Below are 26,753 nucleotides of genomic sequence, written 5' to 3'. Positions count from 1 at the left end.
ACATGTCATTTTTAATTAGAAAGGAAAGTGTTCTCAAACTGAAACCGACTTTCCATATTAGGACAGATGGAATTACTCAACTTATAATGTCAATGTGAAGCAAAATAATTTCACTACTAAAAACTATAAGTACCGGTATTACTATAAGTAACTTACTGTATGTTTTGGACATGGTACCATGGTATTTCTGAAGTACCTTGGACTGCCATGTACCATGGTATATGATTATGGTAATCCTTCGGTAGCATGGTATTACCATCTGATACCGTCAGATTGTCATGGCTGGGTGTTGAAATATTCCTGAGATAAGAATTTAGTGTGTTTAATTTAGTGAGTCCAGAATTGAGTCCTGTACAAACGGAGACCAGCACATCCATTCCTATAAGCGATTAAAAGTATGTTTCAGATTGTTGTGAAGACCTCATAACATTGATCAGTGGTAGATACATCTATATTGATTCCGCTGAGAGCCCTGTGCTCATAAAGGCATTGAGAGATCTGCCAGTACAAACACTGCTATAATGACCACAGCCATAATGAATGCACTCTCAGGTTTCCATTTGAATGAAACTCGTTCAATGCCTGTATTTTGTAAATACAGGCTTAAATGTTCACAGCCTGCGTGACTATATGCTGACTACAGAGAAATAACGCTCAAATCATTATACACCACAGCCACTTGATTAGAAACTTGATTTTTAAACTGTCATTCATGTCAACACACACACAAAAATTCCATTCGATTTTTGAGATTTTTCGTATTGGTGTTGTTCAATGTGAATATGGATTAACATTTTTAAATGTCTGAATTTACAATAGCTTGATAATGGAAAATCAAATACATCTTTGGAGGAACATGACGGAAAAATATTTTAAATTTTTATTTTTGAAATAAATAACTAAACATCTATTAATTTAAATGCATATAAATGAAATGGCAATATCCAAACAGACCTCGTTTAAAAAAAAATGTTTATTAACAAAACTCGCTATAAAAAGTTGCATTGCATTGAAAATATGTGGAGTGACCAACAGTATCCATCATAACACTAACAGAACATTTGGCCAGACAGACACTGAACACCCCCGCCACCCCCCTCCAAAAAAACAGCAATCAATAACTGAGTATCAATACTGTATAGAATGATAGAGTAAACCTATATATGGCTATGGGAACCACCAGTGTACATCAGTTACTTTCATTCAATGGCAAGAACCTTTAACAGAAGACCTTTAAAATAATGGCAATGTAGATACAAAAACGAAATAATATAAACCAGCTATAGTATCAAAATACAGCACAAAGAGAAACAATATATATATATTTAAATGAAGTTGAAGTCAAACACATTTTAGAATCAACCAGGTAATAAAAAAAAAAGACAGAATAATATAGAAAATAGAAATAAATAACAGCAATAGTAATAAAAAGGGATTTTGATCTAAATTGGGAGAGTTTTTAATCATGGATAGTCTTTCATGTTTTTTTGTGATTAAGGAATCTGGATAAAAAAATAATGTCATGACCTTTGGAGGAAGCAAGAGTGGAAATATCACGCCAAAAGGCCATCAATTGTGCTAAACTAATCCCCATTAAACAATTAAACCCGTTTACCTATATAACATTTATAAGCAGCATCTCACTCATAACACAAGAATTGTTTTACTGGCATGTGACATTCCGGACTAGAACTACTGAACCAGTACTAATCTGCAAAATAATCATTTTCTTAAAAAAGTATTTGTCAAATTTTCTAGTAAGACAAAACTGAAGAAAAAAAAGAGATAAAAAAAATACAAAAAATGTTTTTATTTTTTTAAAAGCATAAATCTTTAAGCATAAGCAAAATATAATAATGAGTAAAAAAATCTTTAGGTAATTTTACTGGAAAATTACAAAATATTTGTTTCAGTTAATTGTCATATTCAGGTTTGAAGAACCCCCAAAATGCCACAAATACAAGTTTTATTTAGAGGGTCAAGGGTCAGTATATCTGGTAATTTCCTAATTTGTCGTGCTAACTAAAATGATTGCACGCAAATGAACTTGGACTGCTATTCATATATCTAAAAATAACATTTGGGGAATATGTTTCATCAAGTCTGGTAGATTTGTGAATTGTATGAGGACCGTCTCCTACTACCAAAAGGAGAGTGTTTTTTTTTTTTTTGGTTCAAACACAGGGCTCTTCCTGTTATCTTCATTTGGCCTTAACTGCATGAAACACTACAGCAGGCTAACAGGTAAAAACTTATCCAAATAAAACTACACTAACTGTATTAATCTCTTATAACAAAAGCTTTGTACAATCATCCATCTAATGTCAGATACAATTCTGGTTATTCCGAAAGTCTGTAAGGCAAAAGTTTTCATAAGCATGAATGTTACCCTGGGCTGGGGTGTGTATACAGTATATGTAAATATGTAAATAGAACTGCATATCTTTATGATATTGCATGTAAAGGTTGGTTCTACTAATAGTTTTACAGTGGCACCAAAAATAGTCAGAACACTTAAGCAACACTTACTGTATGAATGTCACTTCATTGCATAAAATATAAAAAAGGTGGCTTTCATTTTATGAAAAGATAACAGAAATTGTGAGAAAAGCTTTAGCATCATAGTTTGATGTTTTGTATTAGAATGCAAGGACATTCAAACATATTTAAGTGTGACTTAAGTACCCAAATGTTTTTAGGGGAGACTGTACAAATATCTTGTATGTATGGTATGCATACATATACATTGTAATATAGATTTGAGCACATTCCTTAATACGTGCGGGCGTTTCATAGGGCCTTGGCGCTGGTGGTATGTGTGGTGTGTGAGATGGGTTTCTGTGGGAAGAGGCTGTAATAGTACACTTGGAAGAGAATTGTGAAGTCCACGCACACCTGAAGGAGGCCGCAGATCCAGAACTGCATGGGAGCCTGAGTCAACAGGAAGTAGCCTGTCTTGAAAGTGTCTCCACTGGTCCACATCAACACCATCTTAATGCTGGAGGCACAGGAAGTGAGAGAGAGTTAGAGTCAGAGAGTGTTATTAAAGTCTGGAGATGTGAGAAAGAGCGGCAGCTTGATCAAAATCACTGAAAATGAGAGAACTGGCAAGTGCAGGATGAGTTACTCTCAAAGGTTAATGCTATAGGGTTTGTTAACCTCAGCATTGAGGTTATAATGAGCAATAATGATTGATGAGGTTGTCGCATCTAATTAATATACATAATCTGTCACAATTGTGAGAGAACATTAGAGCAACACTAGAGTGATATGGGTTTGGACTTTAGAACCATCTCTCTTAAAGCTGAATATTAAGTTTTTAATATGTCATTTGTTGGGAAAGGACAGATGTAACATGGAGCCTGGACAATAACTGTGTTCTCACAGACTGGCTCCATCTGCTCCACATGTGGGTCTCGTGCTCTCCTCCACGCTTTGTTTAGAGGGGAAAAAAAAGCATAAGATCACATTGTCCAGTTTTGAAATTATTTACTCAACATCGTCCTTTCATGGAACACAAAAGGAGAAATTTGAAGAATGTGTTGGTCGCACATTTCCATTGAACTCGTTCTACTATATTCCTACTCTTCTGAAGGCATGCAATTGCTTTGTGTGAGGAACAGACAGACATTTTGGTTCGTTATTTAAATAGATAACCATTGTGAAAAGTATATATTTAATAAATTGTACTTGCAGATAATATATTAATGAAATAAAAGGGGACTTAAAGGCAGGGTAGGCGATTTGTTCCAGAATTGTTTTTTTTTAATGCTGGTTGAAAGTCTCTTCACATCCTGATAGCAATCACTAAGTTAAGTGGTCTAAATGTATTTATATATACACTACACTGGATCATCTGTGGAAGGTGTTAGGCCATAAAATGTTCATCCACTCATTGCATTTGGTCCGAATGTAATGATACGATGTCCTATCTGCCAGTCAATGTATTTTCATACCTCCACGCACCCTGCTCACGCAGACATCACATGACATCAGCGCGTTTCATGCTATGCAGAGTTAGACAGACGTCAGTCACAGAGCACCGCAACTGAAACACCAGTCACCCTTTTACAGTTCCTCTTGAGCTAAAACAAAGAGCTTATACTGCATTCACGTCATAACTACTGTAATACAGAAGAGGTGGAAACCCGTGACGTTATACTCGGAGCGATTCGTGACTCGCATTTATGCATTTCAATGGCAACACTATCAACGGCGAATAAATCTACAGACATTTTTAAAAAGTGCACTTTGTAAAGTACTTGATTATAATTTTAACTGCAGTGTGTTATACAATATTACATTTAAAATTAATTGCATCATTACAAATGTGTAAATGCAAACATATTTAAATACAATTTCTAAAGAAATTACATTAAAATACATTTTAGTTTACAGCAGTATACTGTTTACACCATATTTCAAAGGGTAAACAGCACTAAGTTCAACTAATTGCATTTAATATAAATTTGAACTTTTATATGTTTTATTTAATTGCAATTATGTTTTCTAAAACATTACATCCAGTTCACACTTAAAGGTGCTGTATGTAAGAATGACAAGAGTACCACATCGAAATAAGTACTGCAGTCCAAATTCAAAATACCGTTGTTTCCCCCGCCCCCTCAAACTCGACGCTCACGGGGGTTGCCAGTTTGACAACACGCAACAGAAGCGAGCGCAATTGATGACAAAAACCGTGGAGACTTACAGACTGTAAGTTCATGAGTTGATTTATCCGCGTTTTAATATGCAATCTCTGACCAGTTTGTTTGCTCGTTTCTAAAGCTGTGACACGCTGTGTTTCCTGCCAACTGGCAACCCGGGGTGTCGAAATACTATTGGGTGACAAAACAAAAACAGACATTCAAACACGGAACGCACATTTCAAAGTAGAATAACTGGCTGTAGAAGTGTTTTTCAGAGAAACATGTGAACTCGGCATGTTTAAAATATCTGCAAACATGTTATGGTATTTTTATGCTTTAGTAGAGTAAAAAAAGTTACATACAGCATCTTTAAATATATTATTTTAAAGCATATAATTTTCATAAAAAGATCTTTTAAAATGTATTTTAAACTGTACTTCTTTTTCACAAGGGAATCTTCCCTGAAACTGGATCACTGAGTTGGTGGGTTGAGATTCAGATCAGTCTGATTCAGTTTTGTGAAAAGCATTATTAAGAGTGAATTATTGGAAAAAAAAACCCAGCTCAAAAGCATGATTTGTTCACAAATTGGACATTGCTACTTCTCACATGCTTGTGCCCAAGGAAAACTAACTCATTGTAAATTTTGTAAATCAATGCCATCATATGACATCAGAATACTTGGTTTCTGTCAGGACCACTATCGTCAAATACGATTAACAATTAGCATATAGTTTGGATTGGCGGTGAATCAACATGAATGTATTACAGATATAATTTATTCAAGATTTTAAAGTACAAAATAATTCGGGAATTTATTCTGATTGAAGGGGAATCAGAATGCCAAATCCTGACCGGGCGAGAGGAGGAGCTGGGGATGGAGGAGGGTAATTGGCTCCTGAGAAACGTGATAGCTGCTGATAATACGGAAGGAGCTTATATATGTATACAGTGATAGGCGTCGCATTCCTATAGGTAGACGTGGATCAGCTGAGAGTCAGCTGATGCGAGCTTGACTAACGTGACCTGCCAGAACTAACACTACGTTTGATATATAGCGCATGAGTTATGCAGATTACTTTTTTGGTGATTTGTCATTTTGAAGCTTGACATCCTAAGTCAGTGACCACGATATTCTTCAAAACGTTATCTTCTGTGTTCCACTGAAGAAAGAAAGTCATATGGAATTCATGAGGGAGGGTCATTTTCAGTGTTGGGTGAACCATTTTTAAGATTGCTCCTCAAGTGCAGAAGCCCTGTGTAAACCTCAAGCACTAAGAACAGCTCACATTTTAGGCAGGAGAACAAACAAACTTCCTTTGTGCGGCCATATTTGGTGCATCAGCATCTTCACGCACAACTGCACAGAATTACAGAACTGTAATTCCACCTGAATAAAGCTTTTCCACCATCTTAATAAACAAATAAATTATTCAAGACGTGCATTTTTTTTTTTGACTACCCAAAATAAAGCACTCCACTCTACACCAATTATTCATTTCAGAAAAGGCTTTTATGATGTACTAAAGGACTTTTGCTGCGAATCATAAACGTATGTAAACAAATGATCAGGTTATGCTGCAGTAAGACACACAGCCTGGAATAAAAGGGAATATAACATTAACAGCATCATTATAATAGTGTGTGTCGATTTTAACATGAGTGACTGATTTAGAAAAGTAGGATAAGTTACTGAAACAATATTCCGGTTGCACTACCTTGCTTACCTAAGAAAGTACTGGTTAATATAAGGTAACTACATGGGTTAAAGGGGCTATATGGAACTTTTTTCCCAAAATAAACGAAACAATAGCCTTTTTATTTTACCATTTATGACTCAAACATCTCCTGATGAGCATACTGACACCTTGTCTGCTCACAGTGGGTGCACCTATAAGCCTGTATCCTATTTTTCCTATTTTCTGTCGGGTCGGATTTTTCCCGCGCTGTCTGCGGATGTGACGTCAAGCGCATTCGTGTTAAATGTTTCAGATCACTCAGAACACTATCTCAGACAATATATGTATTTGACTGTTCTTACCTCTGTAAACATAATGTTGACCTGACCTCCTTGCAGCAGATGACTTGTGAAGTGTGCACGTACGAGCGAGCAGAAAGGAAGAGAAGTTCTGTTTTTTGGCCACAGGTGTCAGTCGCAAGTTTAAATTTCAGAAAAACGCATATAGCCTCTTTAAGGATAGGTTTAGGTATAGGTACAGGATTAGTACTGTAGTTATAATAATAATAATAATAACTATAATAAGTACATAACGGGGTCAAAGTTTGTGGGTCAGGATTAGAGGCAGGTTTAGGGATGTAGTTGATTTTAGAGACAGATGTTAGGACTATGTTTTTGGTTGACTGGAATATTGGAATATTCAAAATTATTTAAACATTTTACCAACCTCTAGTCTAAACTCACTGAAACCTAGTTGAGTTTGAAATCTTAAATCAAATTGAATGCAAACACTCAGTGAGGATTGATTTTGTGGAAAGCGAGTTGTAGACACTGGACATGTTGTGATAGGAACGCATTGATTGAGATTATCCTGATGCGTCTTTCGGGCGACTGTCTCAAAAGGATGAGTAAACAACTGGTTGTGAAAAGCAGAGCAAAGCTGGAGAAAAGGAAACAGAGAATACAGACAAATCTTTTCTTGCCCAAAAGAAATTGAGTCAGGTGGGGGGTGCGGGAGGAGAGCTGAGGTAAACAGGGTTTTCTGTTCTTTGTTTGGCTCAGTGTTACACTCAAAGCAAAACTGAGAGGCGGCTTGATCCATGGCATCTGATAAAAGGCCACTCTGAAAGCTTATTAGAGCAGCACGTCCTAAAGAGATGAAAGAGCGCTCTTACTGCCGCCGGGACACACCGATCAGCCTCTGTGCCAGAGCAATAAAGCACTCCACACTCCACACAACAGAAGAGTTTAATGAGTGTGAGCTATGACGAGGACGGGGCCATGATCGGATCATTAAAGCTAAAATAAAAGTTTCCCCACTAGCGACAACAAACCACTGGAATAAAATAAAGATTGTTTCCCGACATGTTTCCCAAACAAGCCCATTGTCTTGTTCAGACAGCTTTTTCAGCACTAGTCGCATGCCTTAACTGTAACCAATCCCATAATGCACTGCAATAAGCTTTTCCACTTCCACTAAAGGATTAGTTCACTTCAGAATTAAAATTTCCGTATAATTTACTCACCCCCACGTCATCTAAGATGTTCATGTCTTTCTTCAGTCGAAAAGACTGAAAGGTTTTGAGGAAAATATTCCAGGATTTTTCTCCATATTGTGGACTTGCAGTGTCAATGCAGCTTCAAAGGGCTCTACAAGATCCCAGCCGAGGAATAAGGGTCTTATCTAGCGAAACGATCGGTCATTTAAAAAACAACATCAACAAAAAAACATTATTTTTAACCACAAATGCTCGTCTTGCACTAGCTCTGCGATGCGCCACACATTACGTACTCGCGTTGAAAGGCCACGCGTGTTCCCATTCCAAAAGATAGGGTAGTGCGAAAAACTCCAACTTCAAAATCATCCGACATCGTTGTTTTACCTTTTATTTTTTGTAAATGGCATTTTACTTGGTCTTTGCACGTTCGCTTTGTAAACACTAGGTCGGTACTTCCACCTAGTTGCATGACCTTTCAACGTTTTTTTTTATTAATTAATTTATTTTTAGAAAATGACCCTTGTTCCTCGGCTGGGATCGTGTAGAGCACTTTGAAGCTGCATTAAAACTGCAAATTGGATCTTCAAACCGTTGCACCCCAGTGAAGTCCACTATATGGAGAAGAATCCTGGAATGTTTTCCTCAGAAACCTTAATTTGTTTTCGACTAAAGAAAGAAAGACATGAACATTTTGGATGACGTGGGGACGAGTAAATTATCAGGACATTTTTATTCTGAAGTGAACTAATCCTTTAGCTCTTTCTCGGCCACTGACGGAATTTTACGTCATTTTTCAGACAACAAAGTAGCGCTTTCTATGAAGCCTATATAATGCATTATTAGGGTATTCTTAATGCATTATAATACATATATGATGCCTTATAAACAACATTATAATGTGTTGTCTCATCTGATAAATAATCATAACAACAGTTAATAATACTTACCTATTTGTGGTAATAACTTTTAAGAGTACAATGTATTATAACACCAGATGAAGCCTGCATTAACAATAAGGGTATTCGGTTACATTTTATTTTAAGGTGTCTGTTACACTGTAATTATACATTCAAGTACTGAGTGATATTAAGTAACTAACTACATGTACTTACTAGGGTTAGAATTAGGGTTTGATTTGGTTTAGTTGCATGTAATTATGCATGATTTATAGTTATTACTATAGTAACTACATGTAACATATGTAACAATGACAGCATAAAATAAAGAGTTATCCGGTATTCTTGATGCATTATAATGCACGCATAATGCCTTAACCTTATAAACAACATACACATCACAACATTTAGAGCGTGCATGTAAGACTTACAAAATGGATAAATGAAACCACCGTGGCAACAAGACAACTGCAATTTTGAAAGAGCACCTGAAGGTCAATGAATGGGAAAACTGGCATGCCAGGAACAAGCCCTGACACATTCTTGGCCACCTATTCCTAACATTAGAAAATACAACCTACATGAATGTGGTTAATAACCAGACTGTAAAAGAACATATTTTTGTGTACTTTTGTGCACCGCACAACTGTAGGCTATTTAACGGTTTATATTGTATATTATAATGTAGCTTTAGAAAGAACAAACATAACCAAGAAGCTGGACATAAATACAAATAACAGCTGCCTTATGTTATAACACTTCTAAATATCAATTGATCAAACATGATTTGCATTGTGAATGTATTGTTCCTTTGTACTTTGCCACACAACTTTGATTTTACCTTGAGGAAAATGTCTTCTATCTTATGGCTGTTTTAAAGAAGACTTAACTTTTGTTACTTTACATAAAGCAGACAAAAGCCACTTATAAATATTATGACCACATTATAAACTTTAAGCAGTAAAATACCACTCAAAAGATGTTGTATGATACTCTGCAGACGTTAAGTAAACAATGTCAAGATTTGAGACTTGTGAAAGTAAAATATATGAATCTATCCGGTTGTTAAGTCGTGACGTAACCACTCTCCGATAATACCGTTTCCGGGTCAAAAGGCCGGGACCTCTCTACCTACCTACCGCTTTCGCCCGAGTTTTACCATGCCGCAGTGCTGTGTCCCGTGTTGTTTAAATAGATTGGAGTTTTAAAAAAACGCTTTCCCTGTGACGAGAAAGAGAAGAGGAAATGGCTGCAGTTGATAAGGTAAGTTACAAATCTTAAACGAATGGAGAAACTTGGCACCAGTGGGCAAAACCAGCCCTTTGAGAAAAAGGCTTACCGGTATGTAGTCTATGTGTTTTATATGTTGTTTGTTGCTATAAACCCAAATCTTGCATCATGTTTCGGTTGTCAGGCCTTGTTCTGTGCCGCCTAGTTAAGATGAAACTAGCTAGCTAAGGCTAACTAGCTACAGTTAGCTTTGGCTATAACATTATGCGTCCATTATAATGCACAAATACCCTTATGATGCATTGTAAAGGCAGGCTTTATCTGATGTTATAATGCATTGTAGTCTTAAAAGTTATAACCACAAATATGTAAGTATTATAATGTATTGTAACTGTTATGATAATTTATCAGATGATACAGCATATTATAAGGTTGTATAGTGCATTGTATAGTCCTTATAATGCATTCATAGAAAGTGTTACCGACAGCGCTTCCCTGCCGTTGACGGAATTTCCGGTGTTTTTACTGTTATACAGTATGGAGGCGCTATTGCAAATCTTCGGATCAAAACACAGGAAAAAAAGGAACAGAAACAAGCGATTAAAGCATTGTATGTTGTATGCATGTGGTATTCTATGAAAAACAAACAAACATGCTTTTCTCAACTTTTTGTTTACAAACATTGTTTTTATATATTTAACTTACCCACATTCAAGTGTTCATAAAAAAAGAATGCATGAAGCGAGAATAAAATGTTTTGCTGTTTAAAAGCAGACGCTCTATTGTTTCTTTTGATATATTGCATGTTCAGATATTCATAGAACAAAATATTCTGAGGCAATTACATTTTTGACAAAAAACTCTGGTAGTGGCAGGTAACTTTTTTTTTCTTTCTTTTTTTTTTAATGCTGCCGGGAGAAAGAGTTAAAGTTTCTATCAAAGATGGAAATACTGAAAGAAAATTGGATTGCAATCCAATGCAATTACAAATAATTACAATTTCATGCACATTAATTCACTTAGGAAGTAACCGTGTAATAAGTGTGATAAAGGTACACTCAGCTTATGATGTTATAATAAAATAAACCCCTTCAGGGTGAAAACAGCCTCTGTGTTGTGTCACAATGTGGTTTCATAAGACGTACTGTACTAGCACTATGAAATACAGAATATTCTGTTTCTCTGGCTGATGAAAACTTTTTTTTGTATATTAACCATCAGATTAATCAAAAACTTGCTATAAATATTTGCTTTTTATATATATAAAATCTGCACTTTGATGTAAAGAACAGGTGGAATGTTTTGGAGATGAAATTGGAGTGTGCCATCATACTCATTGTGGTAAAATGAAGAAAAGAGAGAGAGAGAGAGAGAGAGAGCAGTGATCAATCTTAACAGCTGCCATGGAAACCATCAGGATTCAATGAGGCTGACGGTTGCCATGGGTTCCATGATAGAGTATAAACAAATTCCTCTTTTCATCCTCACTTTGAGCCACAAAGCCAGACTCCGGCAACAGTTACCAGAGAGCAAGGACTAACACAAAAATCAAAAACAAGTAAGTATAGCAGCACTGCAACACTATGTTGGTTGCCACTACAAACAATGATTGGTTGCTTTATTTCACAGACCGAGGCTTGTAATGCCACACTAACACCCACACATTAACAGCCATGAGAGAGCCGAGATGAGGACATGAAAGATAAATATTATTCATATTTAGTGAATGGGATGGCTTTTGTTACTTATTTCTGTTATTTTGAGAAACTAAGATTTTCTATTTGTATTCAGTTCCTGTGTGTAATTATTGGGGTTGGCATTTTATGTGGATGACACTCATAGCATAATATATGTGTTATAATATATGTCTATAAAGGCACTGGACAGAGGTGGATTTCTGCAAAGCTCTTTACTCATATCTCTCTCTGGAATCTCCATATGCGTAATGGTTTTTATACTGTACAAACTATATATTCTATCCCCCTACACTAACCTTACCCCAAACCTAAGCATCACAGAAAACTTTTGGCTTATTTTGACTTTCAAATATATTTAGTTTAGCATGTCCTGCCATAAACAATATTTACGTTGTAAACCATTGTACTCATAAACCATACAGCACACAGACTTTTTTTTTTTTTCATTTTTCAAATGTATTCGTATGTTTTTTTAACAGCTAGTCTTCAGCTAATGTTTTACTAGTGGGCAATATTCACGTTTCACGCATTAGAGATGATTAAAAAAAAAATCACAATACACCCAGTGCAAAATTTCTTACCTTTTGTAAAACGTCCCATCTAGGGATTATTTTTCATTTAGTCAGATCTCATTCCCCCTCTCTCCCTAGTTTTGCAAAGCCAGACTTTTGACTCCTTTTCTGATCACAATTAAAGGATTAGTTCACTTTAAAAAAAAACTTTTTTTTTTACTCACCCCCATGTCATCCAAGTCTTGGTCCAGTCTTTTCAACGTAATTGCGTATTACGTGACGTCACGAACGCGCATCACAGAACAGAGCAAGGCGAGCATTTGTGCTTATAAAACTTTAACTTTTTTATTTTATTTTTAAATGACAGAGCGTTTCGCTAGATAAGACCCTTATTCATCGTCTGGTATCGTTTAAAGCCCGTTGAAGCGGCACTGACACTGTCATTTGGACCTTGAACCATTTGGTCCCCAGTGAAGTACATTATATGAAGAAATATTTTCATCAAAAACCTTAATTTCTTTTCGACTGAAGAAAGAAAGACATGGACATCTTGGATGACATCGGGGTGAGTAAATTATCAGCAAAAGTTTTTTTTAAAGTGAACTAATCCTTTAAGTTTTGTCCACTTTGAACCTTATGCTGCCCAAAAATTACACACTTAAACCATACTGATATGTAAAGTTAACCAACCACAGTACAACAACAAAAAAGTGACAATGGAGGGTAATTATGAAAATATATGAATGTTATATTAGTATAAAATATTAATGCTTCACATACAACTGAATATCTTTCAAAGATTTGCAAACATTATAGTATTTAGTCATGCGCACTGAATTCACTCTCTTCACCCCAAAATGCTGTTTCTCTTCAGTCTTTCAAACAAAACAGTTAAAAATAAACCAAAATAAAGTGAATTTAAGTAAACAAACTCTGAAGAACTGAATCTATTCTTTCCCCAATTCCCCCCCCCCATTTCAGTCTTTCAAACAAAACAATAAAAATGAACAAAACACCAAAACTTCACAAAAATAAATCAAGTAAACAAACTTTGCGAACAGTCTTCCAAACAAAACAGAACATTAAAAAAAAAATATATATATATATATATATATATATATATATATATAAAAAAATAATAATGTGAAGATTAGTAAAAAAAAGAATAGTAAAAATATACTTTGTGTTGTGTGCCTCGGACTGTGGGCAATCAAATGCAGAAGCCGGGCGTACAACAGAAGGCGGTCAAAGCCTCTCTAGCTGAGAGGATGTGTTAGATGTCAACGGCATTAACATGCCACCAAGAGCCTGAGAAACAGGGCGTTCAGCATAAAGCAGTCAACACAAACACACCGCTGTGAAATACTGCTGTCCCGCACAGCTTCTCCTGACAGAAGCACGGAGGGCAACTTCCTTTTGTGGGAGCGTTCAATTCACCCAGCACCTGACTCACGGCTCAAATCTACAGGAACGCACAACTTAATGAATGGTTTGTTTGCAGCCTGTGGATACAAACCAGCTTGCTGCTCAGTAAACACATATATATATATATATAACATTGAGAGTTGCGTAGAATTTCAAGGTGGCCGTGAGATAATTCAGATGACTAAATAAGGCACTGAGGGTTCTCAAACTAACTAACAGGACTCTGGCAATGAACTTGGCTGTGGTGGTCACCACTTTCCCTCCCATTCATTAACGTTCGACTGATGGACAGCAAAATAGATTCACATGAGGTTAGAGGTTCATTCACAGCAACAGTTACCAGGCAAACAATGAAGCAACTAACAATGGCTGAAGAGCTAAACAAAACAAACTAACAATGGCTGAAGAGCTAAACAAAACAAAACAAACTAACAATGGCTGAAGAGCTAAACAAAACAAAACAACTAACAATGGCTGAAGAGCTAAACAAAACAAAACAAACTAACAATGGCTGAAGAGCTAAACAAAACAAAACAAACTAACAATGGCTGAAGAGCTAAACAAAACAAAACAAATAACAATGGCTGAAGAGCTAAACAAAAACTAACAATGGCTGAAGAGCTAAACAAAACAAACTAACAATGGCTGAAGAGCTAAACAAAACAAACTAACAATGGCTGAAGAGCTAAACAAAACAAACTAACAATGGCTGAAGAGCTAAACAAAAACTAACAATGGCTGAAGAGCCAAACAAAACAAACTAACAATGGCTGAAGAGCTAAACAAAACAAACTAACAATGGATGAAGAGCTAAACAAAACAAACTAACAATGGCTGAAGAGCCAAACAAAACAAACTAACAATGGCTGAAGAGCTAAACAAAACAAACTAACAATGGATGAAGAGCTAAACAAAACAAACTAACAATGGCTGAAGAGCCAAACAAAACAAACTAACAATGGCTGAAGAGCTAAACAAAAACTAACAATGGCTGAAGAGCTAAACAAAACAAAATAAAAAAATAACTTTTTATTCCTCAAAAACTTTGTTTTCCTTCAGTCTTTCAAACTAAACCATTCAAAATTGAACAAACCCAAACAAAAGCAAAGCAAAACAACAACTAAAAAATAAATGGCTGAAGAATTGAATAGCTACGGAAAAAAAGAGAACAAAATAGATTAATGAAAAATAACAAGACTGGGAATAAGATGGAAAATGTACCATATGTTTTGATCAGTGCAGCAACAATGACGAGAAAAAAAAGAAAGAAAAAAAACGTAATTCAATTTAGTCTTGTAATTCAAGGCTGTCTCCAGGAGATGAATCATCTGTGATAGTGGTAGGTCTGCACAGAACACGGCGTAGATCTGAATCTGATACGAACGTTTCCCATGCACTGCAAGTAACATAAATTACTCGATGTGACATTCGGGGAACGTAAACCAGATAGAGCAGCACAAGAGTGCAATAAAAGTTGTCCTTAAGTCAGACGGAAGATTCTGAAGATCTCTGGCCTCAACGAAGCAAAGGCAAATCTGTACAACTGTTCACAGCAGTAGCTCATTATTACCACTTACAGATGAATGTGCGTACATGCTTCATTCGAAAATGTACTGTCATATGTGCCATAATAAAGTCATGTGAAAAAGAAAGTACATCCTTTTGAATTCTATGGTTTTACGTGTCAGGACATAATGAAAAATCATCGGGTCCTTCAGATGAACACCAACACATGTCATTATTTTATTGTGCAAAAATAAAGCCAAAATTGAGAAGTCATGTGTGAAAAACTAAGCACACCCTTACTGCTTTCATAAGAATTAAGAGGGTAAGTGGCAGTCAGGTGCTGCTAATCAAATGTCCTTGATTCATTGATCAACAGCAAGCGTGACCAACTCTATAAAAGCAGAAGTTTTGGCAGTTTGCTGGTCTAGAGTATTCAGTTGTGCGTTAACACAATGCCAAGGAGGAAATACATCAGCAACGATCTTCGAGAATCAATTTTTACAAGAGGAAGAAGGCCATTTCCAAACAACTTGAAGTCCATCATTCTACAGTAAGAAGATTATTCACAAGTGGAAAACATTCAAGTCAGTCGCCAATCTTCCCAGGAGTGGACATCCCAGCAAATCCCCCTCTCTAGGTGAGACCGTGCACTGCTCCAAAAAAAAATCCAAGACCAACACATCAGACTCTACAGGCCTCAGTTAACATGTTAAATGTTAAAGTTCATGACAGTACAATCGGAAAAAGACGTGACAAATATGGCTTGTTGGAATGGCTGCCAGGAGAAAGCATATTCTCTCTAAAAAGAACATGCCAGCATGGCTTTGGTTTGCCAAATTGCATCTGAACAAACCTCAAGACTTCTGGAACAATGTCCTTTAGACAGATGAGACCAAAATGGAAATGTTTGGCCATAATGAATGGCCAAAACCAAAACTAAACACCTCATATCATCACAAACACCTCATATCAAATGTCCATCATGATTTTGATGATTTTTGAGAACTTGGGCACCTTGCGGTCATTGATTCGACCATGATCTCCTCTGTATACCAAAGTATTCTGTCAAATGTGAGGCCATCTGTCCGACAGCTAAAGCTTGGCCGAAACTGGGTCATGCAACAGAACGTTCAAACTGTAAACTCTATAACAAGTGTAGCCTATTGCAAGACAAAGATTGCACCAGTCAAGGAGAATGCATTTTGAATTATTTACATTTTTATTAATTCGATTATACACATTTAGTTGCAGTTGTGACAGTAATGTGCTTGCAGATGTACTCATTATTTGGCTAGTAGTCGGGTAAAAACAGAATGATGCGCACCCAGTCAGCCATTACCGCGAGATAAACACTGACAAGATAATACAACAGGCAGATCCCAATAAACCCAAACAGGGAGACTTGAATGATTGTATTATGGGTGAGCTGAAATTGTTTTACCGTATTATTTTAGTAGGTTGTTTTATTATGTTTGAAATTACTTTAGTATGCAGTGTGGAGTGATATGAGAGACATGGAACTAAAATAATGCAAGATCTAACAATTAATTATTCATTTCGAATCAAGCTTTCCAGGGATACCATTTAAAAGTTTAGAATGAAAATATAATTTTTTTTAATTGATCAAGTGACAGTAAAAATATTTATAATGTTATAAATATTTGTTATTTTCAAAAATGTTTTTTTTTAAACATCCTATTCATCTTAGAAATTATTGTTTCCACAAATTTTCTGTCTATTTTAATTTCCACAAAACTATTAACACAACTGTTTTCAACATTAATGATAATTTAAAAAAGTTTCTTGAGCATCAAATCAGCAGATTAGAATGATTTCTGAAGGATCATGTGAAATTGAATAAAGATACTGAAAATTCAGCTTTGCCATCACAAGAATGAATTACATTTGAAAATACATTCAAATAGAAAACTGTTATTTGAAATTGAAATAATACTTTACAATATTACAGTTTTTACAGTTATTTTATCATAATAAATGCATCCTTGGTGAACATAAAACTTCTTTCAAAGAATTTTCTAAACTTTTGATGTATATATTTATATACATGTATACAGTTTTCTTTTCTTCTCCGTTTTAATCCCTCTTTCTAAAACACCCCCACAGCCAAACCTACATACACTACTGTCAACCAAAGCAGCAAACTTTAATTTAAAAATACATAAGCATATACAAATAACCCTGCTTGCATACACACAGATACATACAATACAGACTCTATCGGCAGGTTTGCACAGATGTTTAAATACACACACCCACAGTCGCACACACACAGCAAGCAGCCCTCATCTTGTCAGGTTGGCATGATGCCAGTGGCAGCTCCCCGCCTGTGCCATCAAATCAGTGCGGGTGAATGGACACACACACACACACACACACACACGCACACACACGCACACACACGCGCACCAAAAAACAGAGCACAGGATGGCATCTCACAGTGTGAGATGTTACCAAATACACAAAGTCACACTGACAGGACGTGTCTTTACAGCACACACACTGCCTCTCTCAAAAGGTTATGCAAGATAATACACCTCTTACACGCATACAACGCATCTTAAACAATCTAACAATCACTATGAAAAATTACCTGATCACTATTTTTGTCTGATTCATTTACATTACTGAGTTCAGTTTCTGCCATTGTGACTTGTTTTATTACTTAATTTGCTCTTTGTTTAATTTGTGGTCATACAATCTATACAGCGAAATACAAAATTGAATTAAATTAAAAAGTCCACTTTTCCAGCTAATGTATAAGGTATCTACTGTATATCGGATTCCCGTAGCTTAGCAACAGTGTTTCATAAACCAGTTGAGCAGGAAGTCTGACTAGGAGACATCAAGGAATGACTGTGCCGCCACGTTTCACTTCCCATGTTCCTCTGTTCAAGCACTAGAGCAGTGGAGGGTTCTGTGCTCACTCACTGGCGCAAGATAGAGTGAAAAATAAAATGTCAAAGTGGTCATATCAGAATTTTTTTAAGCAACTTATTTCTTTCCCTCCTAAAGGTCCACCAATAGTGTTAATCAAGGTTTGTCACCATTTTTTTTCATTTCCACTGTCTTTGAGCCTTAGAATTTAAAATTGCGTTAAAATGGAAATAGTGACAGATTTTGTTATTCTGTATTGTGACATATATCCAAGTGTAACATTATCCAAAAATAAAAAAATGTAGGGTGGGACTTGGCTTTATGCATAAGTTGTTGATTGGATGGAGGCAGACCTGAACGCCTGCTTGCAGTTGGTTATAAGAAAGGGGCGGGATTTAAGTGGACACAAAATCATTGAAGAAGTCCAGCATATGTCATCAGCAAGTCTGCAATTTGACCAGAAGATCCAGTTGACATTTTGATTTAAAGGTGCATAGCGCACGATTCTGAGTTTTTGCAGAACTATGCCACCTCTGGCGGCAAGCGAAACTGCAGCCAGAGATGTGCACGCACTAGACAAAAGTTCTTTTTTTTATCTTACGTGGAGTTTGCGTTGGTGTTTGAAATGAACTACAAGCAGGTCTCTTACAATCCATCTTCTACGGAGAATGCCGGCGAATACACAAACCTGCCAGACATAGCTATGTGAGCGTGCCGTGAACGCGCATGACGTCACGCCCAGTCTCAAATTCCGGCCCGAATCCGTCTTATTTATTTTACTTTACAGGATTATAGAGACAATCTCAGTGATCAGAGAAGGGCTCATTCAGTCCATCAGGCAATTGTTTAAGCATGTATGGGTTAGAAAAACGGGTATTTTTAACATGAAAAGTTGCTTGATGCACCTTTAAAAGATTTTTTTTTAAAAAGAAGAAAAAACAAACTTTGGATAGATCAATTGTTTTGTTCATAGTAAATGAGTATATGTAGTAAAAGTAAAATGAGCCTCTTAATTCAGTGCCTTTAAGAGTATGTAAAAACTCGCTTTGTATATGAAATGTAACAATGCTTTGCTGTATGTACATACTGGTTTGTCCCAATAGCCACAGTACGTAAGCCATTAAAGGGTTTGTTCATCAAAAATGAAAAAAATCGATCATAATTTACTCACCCTCACGTCGTTCCAAACCCATAAACCTGTGCTTTGTGTGTGCAAAAAAAACACAAATTAAAGGTATAATATGATTTTCTGCCACTAGAGGGCGCTAAATTCCAAACAACAACAACAACAACAACAACAGCGTAGCTTGATGACGATGTGAAGGAGCGTGGAATGATGGGAACTGTCGTTTTTAACTCCACTGTGAATCAGTCAGACGGGAATCGAAAAATCATGTTCATGGATGAGGTAAAGTTCTATTTTTATAAATGTTGCATTTAATGACATGCTTTTATTTAATTAAAACGAATTAACCGCAAGAAAAGTAAGGTTTAATACTAAATTGGTTATCATAGATGTTACTGTATTTGTCGAATTCATTGTTGTGATAACGCTGCCCAGTTTTACGTGTTCTAAACAATTGTTGTAAAAGTACATTCGAACATACCCACATCATTTGCCAAAAGACTGATTAATCTTTATGTATAACACATGCTATATTTATTTACATGGCCATAAACACCAGACGTGATAAACAATGTCAATAAACTAAACACAAACCTAAAGCAATAATACTTTCCTTACATAAACATAACTATTACCGAATGCTACATTTGGAATATATAAAATTGACCTATACGTTTATGGGACTTGTCTTTGTCGACAGAACCAGCTGCAATCGGTAAAGAATAATTGTGTTCCATAACAACTGCGCGAAACAAGCTAACGTTTGTTGTTTGATAGAGGCTACAACTACAACTTCCGCATTTGTCCAGGACTCCACGCAGTACGAGCAGAAACCGAGGGTAACGCGGATATGACACCATTGACTGGCGACTCCCAGCTCACCCCTGCTCACATGCGCCGTTTCCTTGGTCAAAATCACAATTTTCTCACGATTTAAAAATGGTTGGAAACATTTGGGATATTGTAAGTAATCAACTTAACAAAATATATATAACACTGGCCTTGTGATTTTGGGATATTTTAATGCAAAAACCTTACATATTGTACCTTTAAGGTTTTTTTTTTTTTCAAAATATGAATCTAGCTTTCTGGGGCTTGAAAGTGGTAGTTGCGTAGGCTGCCAATGGAGGAACGGAAAGCTCTCAGATTTCATTAAAAAGATCTTCCTTTGTGTTCCAAAGATGAACAAATGTCTTATGGGTTTGGATCAACATGAGGGTGAACTAACCCTTTAACTCTTTGAGAATTTAACTGCGCAAAATTGGAATATTGCAAAAAAGAAATAAAGCAGTGTTTCCATCCAGTCGAAGAGAGCCAAATCGTCATGTCCCGATAAACTGCCGCTAAATATCACTAAGAAATGTAAGAGAAGCCACTGTATATAAAAATATAACATTTTTGCATATAACAAATTACTTGTGTCTAAAAGCGAGCAGATGAAACACAATACATGCGTTATCTTGCTTTCTGAGGTGGATGCCTGCTGTTTGGGAACGCAGTCGTGTAAGACAGTTCTGGAACGTACCGGTAATTCTACCAAACCACTTTGACGACAGACTTTTCTCAGACGTTTCAGAACAACCAAAACATCATTTCAGATGCTGTGCAAAAAGATTGTTCCGCTGGTTAGTTAAGTTATGCTGTCCTATCGCGCAGTCACATGATTTTTTTGATGCGAATTGAGGAATTTATTTGGTAAATGTGTTCCCATCGTAGTTTAAGCGCATGTTTTCTGATGGATAAAAAAAAAGCACATATGTTTTTTATGCACGCTTTTACAATTTATGCGCTTCTTGGCGTTTCCATCCAGCAGTTTATTATGCGATATCCCCAAATGCGCACCCATAAAAATAGGTGGAAAGGGAATCCAGATTTTCACTGTAATATGGTAGGGGCGCTGTTACGGACCTTCTGAAATAGTAGAGCATATCTGGATCCAAAAACAAGTCCATAAACTGATCTGCATAAACGAGGAGGAGTGATATTGCTTGTGCACAAGTAAGCTAACATGATCATCAAACATTCAACAGCATATCATTTAAAACGGTCTAATGTTATAGTGGAAAAAAAAATGTAAACCAACAAATGTGCAAACATTGATGGACTCGATCTACTCTGTCTATGTTGATTATATGCTCGGAATCTGATCTGAACGAGGCCTTTGACAAAACCTTTTTTTTGTACGAAATGTACCCATATTCACGTATTGATAAAAAAGAATGAAGCTAGGAGCGTTTTTTTAAAGCAGAGGCTCTGTTCTTTCTTTAGATATATTTACGTATTCATACATCAAAATATTCTGGGGGCCATAAAAGTTTTATGAAATGTCGGCTCTGGCTGGCAACTTACAAACAAAATGCGTTAAGGTTAATTAAAATCTTAAAGTATAAAAAAAAAACTCCTGCACAATATTGCTCTGTTGGAGCATCCCAACTTTCCCAACACAGGAAAATTGGCTAAACCAATGGAATAAGTTTGGGGCATAATGTTCAGGAAACCATCTTATTTGTTTCTTTAATTTATTAGTACTAGCGAAAAGAATGTTAAACCCAAACACCAATTCATAATAAATGTGATCTTCAGGAAGACAAACATCTAGATTAAACTATTAATATCACTGAAGAACCTCTGATGAACCTCTGATGATTTTAGGGTAAGAACATTAGCAAAACAAACCTCATTCCTTCAGTGGATTTGTTCTGGTAGTTGCAATAAAGCTGTGGTGTTCCCAGCATGGCCTCCGTGAATACGGCAAGGAAACCCAGGCTCTCTACGAACAGAACCGAGTCCAGAAGCAGGTACGTCACGTAGGTGGCCAGCACAGTGAACGCCAGCACACACTGCAGGTAATCCACAAAATGACTCCAAAACCAGAAGTGGCTCCAGTCGAAGTCTAGAATTCAGAAAGAAAGAGAGCAAGTATTAAAAAGTAATCAGTGCATGAAATACTTCAATTCGTATTGGTTGAAAGAAGTCGACTTGACAACGATAGAAGAGGTTTAGTGGAACTTTCTGGAAGTATTTTGGGAGATCATTTTGAGTTCTGAAAGGTAGTATTTTCAAAATACTCAGATCAACTATTTCAAAAGTTTATGAAAATCTGGATTTAATTCCCCCCCAAATTTTTACCAATGAATGAAATCATTTTGGAATGATTTCCAAACCACAGACCACAATGAAATGGTCTGTTTTTATCAAGTTCCTCTTTCAGCAATACGTTTTATACAACATTGAAAACAATGGAGATGAATGATTATGTTAGTATGGATGGAGGGTTGAATCAATGTCAGATCAAGTTCAGACCAGAGATCCTCTAAGACCCCCTCAAAAACGTAAAGGAAGAGCTTTTTCATGATCATCCAATTGGGAACTCAGCAGGGTTGAGTCTGACTGGTCTCTGACCCCAAATAATCCACTTTCTGCAATTATTTTGGCCTTGTGTTGACGGAGGTTGAACTCAAAAGCCTGCAAGTCATCTCTCCGCACATCTGCTGGTGGACGAGAAGAGCATATCTAATAAAAGCACACTGGGAGCTTCAACAACAGTTACTCTCATAAAGCGGCAATTGAAATGTCGAAGCAACAAAGTGCAAGCGGAGGCCAAAATGGAAGCATGAGGACCACAGAGACAACAAGAGTGTCATGAAAATGTCAGGGCAAGCTAAAGCGAAGAGAATGACAAAAGAAAAGCACTGCTGGGTTTAGACTGGACTGAAGCAAGGGAAAACACATTCAGTGAATAACTGTAGGGCTGGATTAGGAAAACATGATTCCAGCAATTCATTGCTTGGTGCGCATCTCTTCGGATGCCAGCTGTGCTCACAAAACACGATGAAGAGGGGGCGGCACGGCTTAAATACAAGTGTGTTTGGGGAAACTGTTTTGGTAAAGCATTTTACATCCAAATCTCTGCCTCAGTATCTACAATCTTTGTTTACTCCATTACTAAGTGGTGTTCGCTAAAGTTTTTATTAACAAAGTTTGAACAAACTACTAACCCTAAAAACTTAAGTACACAGCGTAGCGATGTATACGAAGCACCACCTACACAGAGGACGCTGCCAAAAACAAATTCATGTGCCAAAGATCAATAAAACAGAACAGAGTGGAAAATCCGCATAGGGAGAAATTCTTCGCCACTATTGAGACTTTATATACCTTAGGAACTGCATAGCAATGCCCCGACTAACATTCAAAGCATTAGATTAGTTATCTACAGCTTTTTGGAAAACTTAGCTTTAAGTTAACTACCATTGGTCCTTGAGATTACGTATTAGGTAGACGCGTTATGTGGCTCTACCTCCTTTGACGTGGAAACATTTTCCAGTTAATTTCTTCTGTTCAGTCCAGCTAGGTCAGACACAAGTAAAAATATGAACACACTGGAGAGCTGCTTTATAATAGAAATCGCAATTGTACTTATTCAAAGCGACACTGACCATGTTTTTTCATGTTTAATACAAAGCTGCCTGCTTTCAGGCAATCTGATGTGTATAAGTGCTATAAATAAACTTGACAAGAGTACTTAATTGCAGAGCTGATGCAAACATATCCACACCGCCAGGGCTTGACATTAGCTTTTTTGCTCACCAGCCACTGTGGCTAGTGGTTTTCCAAAGTTACTAGCCACTCAGCATTTTCACTGGCCACAATTTTGACATCGATACCATGGGGGAAAACTGTAATATCAATATTTTTTATGTTTTTCTATAATTTGGTAGCAGGTCTATTAGGCTGCTGTCACTTTAATACCTGGCGCACAGACCCATTATGCGTTCTCTCTCTCAACTGTTTTCGTTCTCTTAAAAACATAACTGACTGTTTACGTGAATACTCACCAATACATTTTGACATTATTTTGTGTGTAAAAATAAGGGAAAAAGAACTCAATTTAGTAGTTTAGGCAGCTTTATGTGCACGCACTTTGGGTGTGAGCACAAAATCTCTGGGAATGAGTAAAATTATGTGCAATGCACGCAATCCCACACCGAAATTCAAACCCTGTGTAACACCAACAATATTCACACGGAGAAAATGAAATGTGCATTTGGTCTTAAAGTGACATCAAATAAGAAAAGAAAACGAATTTAATAAGAATCAATCTAGGCCTACATTTTATTCATACAGTGAGGAAGACTGTGCAGTGTTTTATTTTTTTATATATTTGATTACTTCAATTCAATTTCTGTATAGTATACTATTGTTGTTATTAAATTGTTTCTTTCATTTGTATCTTTTTTTATTGTATTTTTGTTCGTAATTTAATTATTTTTACTGACTCTTTCAACTCACTGTTGTTTGTTGACAGTGAAACTGCTCTGAAAGAACAAATGAAGAAGTTGAGGGTCATTTTGGGGTTTTTATGAACGCACTGAGAGGGACCACAACACAAAGTTTTGCTTAGGGCCCCCAGAAGTCGAGTGGCGGCACTCAATGCGGCTACATTTGAAATTTTAAAGATTTTCTGTTGTTTAAATTTTTGTGGTTACAATTCGCCTTTGGCTAAGCCACGCCCTAGAATGTAGATTGACCAATCACAGCGCAGCCAAGAACGAGCTCCACAGAGGCTCCGACACTTTTTCACGGCGCTCCATTGACTTCAACGCAGGAGGCTCATATTTTTGGTCTCGGCAGGCTATTACGTCGTCGTTTTATAAAAAATATGGTTAAACGTTGTGCCTGGGGCATTTGTAACACAGATACGCGTTTCCCAGAGAGGTTGGAGGAGGTGTCCGTTTTTTCCCCTTCCCAAAACCGAAGTTAAATACTGACAAGTGTCGTCTTTGGATTAAACTGTGTGGACGTCCTCTCAGTCAGCGAAACCCCTCAAGGATCAACAAACACACTTTTGTGCTCTAAGATACATTTAGCTTTTAACCTTACTGTGAAGTTATACTAGTTAGACATTTTTATGCTGGTTTAGGTTATGATTTCGGTTCTCTGCCCTAATTGTTGATACGCTAGCACACGCTGCTAATAAATACAACTTTATACTCGCGTAGTCCGTTTGCTTTGTAAATAATAACGATTATAGAAGTGAATAGAGACCTACCCAGCTTTGTATGAACAGTGTTTCTCCTGATATTGTTAGTCACAGCCTCCGTCTCGATTAGGATATTCGGTGGTTCATTTTTTGACTGTGACCGTTATGCTTTTCCCTCTATTTGGATGCCTTGTTGCTGCTTGCGTTTCACCGTATGTCTTGAATAAAGCCCTCAAACGCACACTGCAGACACTTTTGCCTACTTCTATCGGACACTTTATTTGCTGCTTTATAAAAGTTTGATAAAATTCCAGCAGGAAGAGCCGTCACAGCATAAGCCATGTTGATACCAAACCAGAGCCCAGATGAAGTTGTCGGAGGTAGCAACAGTAACTAAGGGGGGCGGGGCTTAGCCAAAGGTGAATTGTGCTGAAAAGCAGTGCTCGTGGTTAGGCTACATTGAGCAAGGACTGTGTTAATGCCAGTGACAAGAATACATCGAACTTGTTCATTAATATTCATAAATAAGTTACAATATATATATAGCAGGTACTATGCTAGCTGTTAATTTGAATTGAAGTTGATCAGATTAATTGGTTCATTTGTGTAATCAACTTAAACAATTAAGTTTATGTCACAAATTATGTTCCTCTAACTCAATATAGTTTGTTGAAAATAATTTTGTTGAGCCAGAACATTTGTAGTGTGATCAGTTGCTTAAGCTAAAGGGCAGCATGGAAATAGTAAACAATAAGGAGACACACACACCTGTAGGAAGCATTTAGAGAAGGCATGACTGAGTATGAGCTTTGCATTGAGTATGAGGTCAGCCGTATTACACTAATGAATGTGGCCGATGTGGGACTCTCAGTGAGCCGGTCGTGTCATCACAACCCACACAGAGAACAGCGTGACTGTCGAGCACAGACAGCGCATTGTGATGCCAGAGATTTTCAAATGAGTAACTTTACCACTCTCTGTCATGACTTATTATCTTAACCGCTCTTCACAAGCAATTCTGGAAAATCAACTCGACATTAATTCCCATAATGCAACACTGGAAAACATTTCGAATATTTGATGCGGAGACAATGATAAATGGATAATGAGAGAGAAAGTGAGGTCAATGCTTTTCCAGTCTAAATGTGCATTTATCGTAAACAAAAAAGCAAATCGGATCTCCATAAAGTGTAAGAAATGACACATTCAATATTGAAAAGGATTTATAAAGCATCTCATGATTCTGAATTTATTCATTCTTTGAGAAAGTTTATGCCTGTCCGGCGAGAGAAATATTGCAAAAGTTTAATCATGTTAAAAGAGTTAGAAATGCACATTAATATGAATCTCATGAAAATGAAGCTAATGTCCAGGTCATACTTCACCCTAAAATCAAAATAAATAAGAAAGGATATATATTTTTTAATTTCGCATTGTGATTATTTGTTTAACTATTAGGTCTTATTGTGAATCTAGAGACCTTTAACTTAAGTATTTTGTATGTTTTCCATTATTCTCAATGATGCCACTCATTAAGATTAAGAATGACTATGATACAATTATTTTCTATTCAATTCAATTCAGAAAAAAGGCAGTACAACAAATACTACCATAACAAAAAAAACTACCATTTTGTTTCGAGTTTAAATACTTGTTA

General features: G+C 36.5%; 1 protein-coding gene across 5 annotated transcripts in view; it reads right to left on the bottom strand.

Moving 5' to 3' along the window:
- Nucleotides 1-930: 930 nt before the first annotated feature.
- Nucleotides 931-26,753, bottom strand: part of slc66a2 (solute carrier family 66 member 2) — a 40,523-nt gene continuing 14,700 nt past the window's right edge. For all 5 annotated transcript variants that reach the window (XM_079590788.1, XM_079590784.1, XM_079590785.1 and 2 more), the window contains 2 exons: nucleotides 21,790-22,006; nucleotides 931-2,998 (listed from right to left, as the gene is read on the bottom strand). In XM_079590788.1, coding sequence (XP_079446914.1) covers nucleotides 2,791-2,998; nucleotides 21,790-22,006 — 425 coding nt within the window. In that variant the 3' untranslated portion in view covers nucleotides 931-2,790. The remainder of the gene's footprint in view (nucleotides 2,999-21,789; nucleotides 22,007-26,753) is intronic.

Source organism: Phoxinus phoxinus, assembly GCF_949152265.1.
Source record: "Phoxinus phoxinus genome assembly, chromosome: 19".
In the NCBI taxonomy this organism is placed as follows: domain Eukaryota; kingdom Metazoa; phylum Chordata; class Actinopteri; order Cypriniformes; family Leuciscidae; genus Phoxinus; species Phoxinus phoxinus.
The sequence above is the reverse complement of the archived record's forward strand: the minus strand, read 5'-3'. Positions and strand labels throughout refer to the sequence as shown.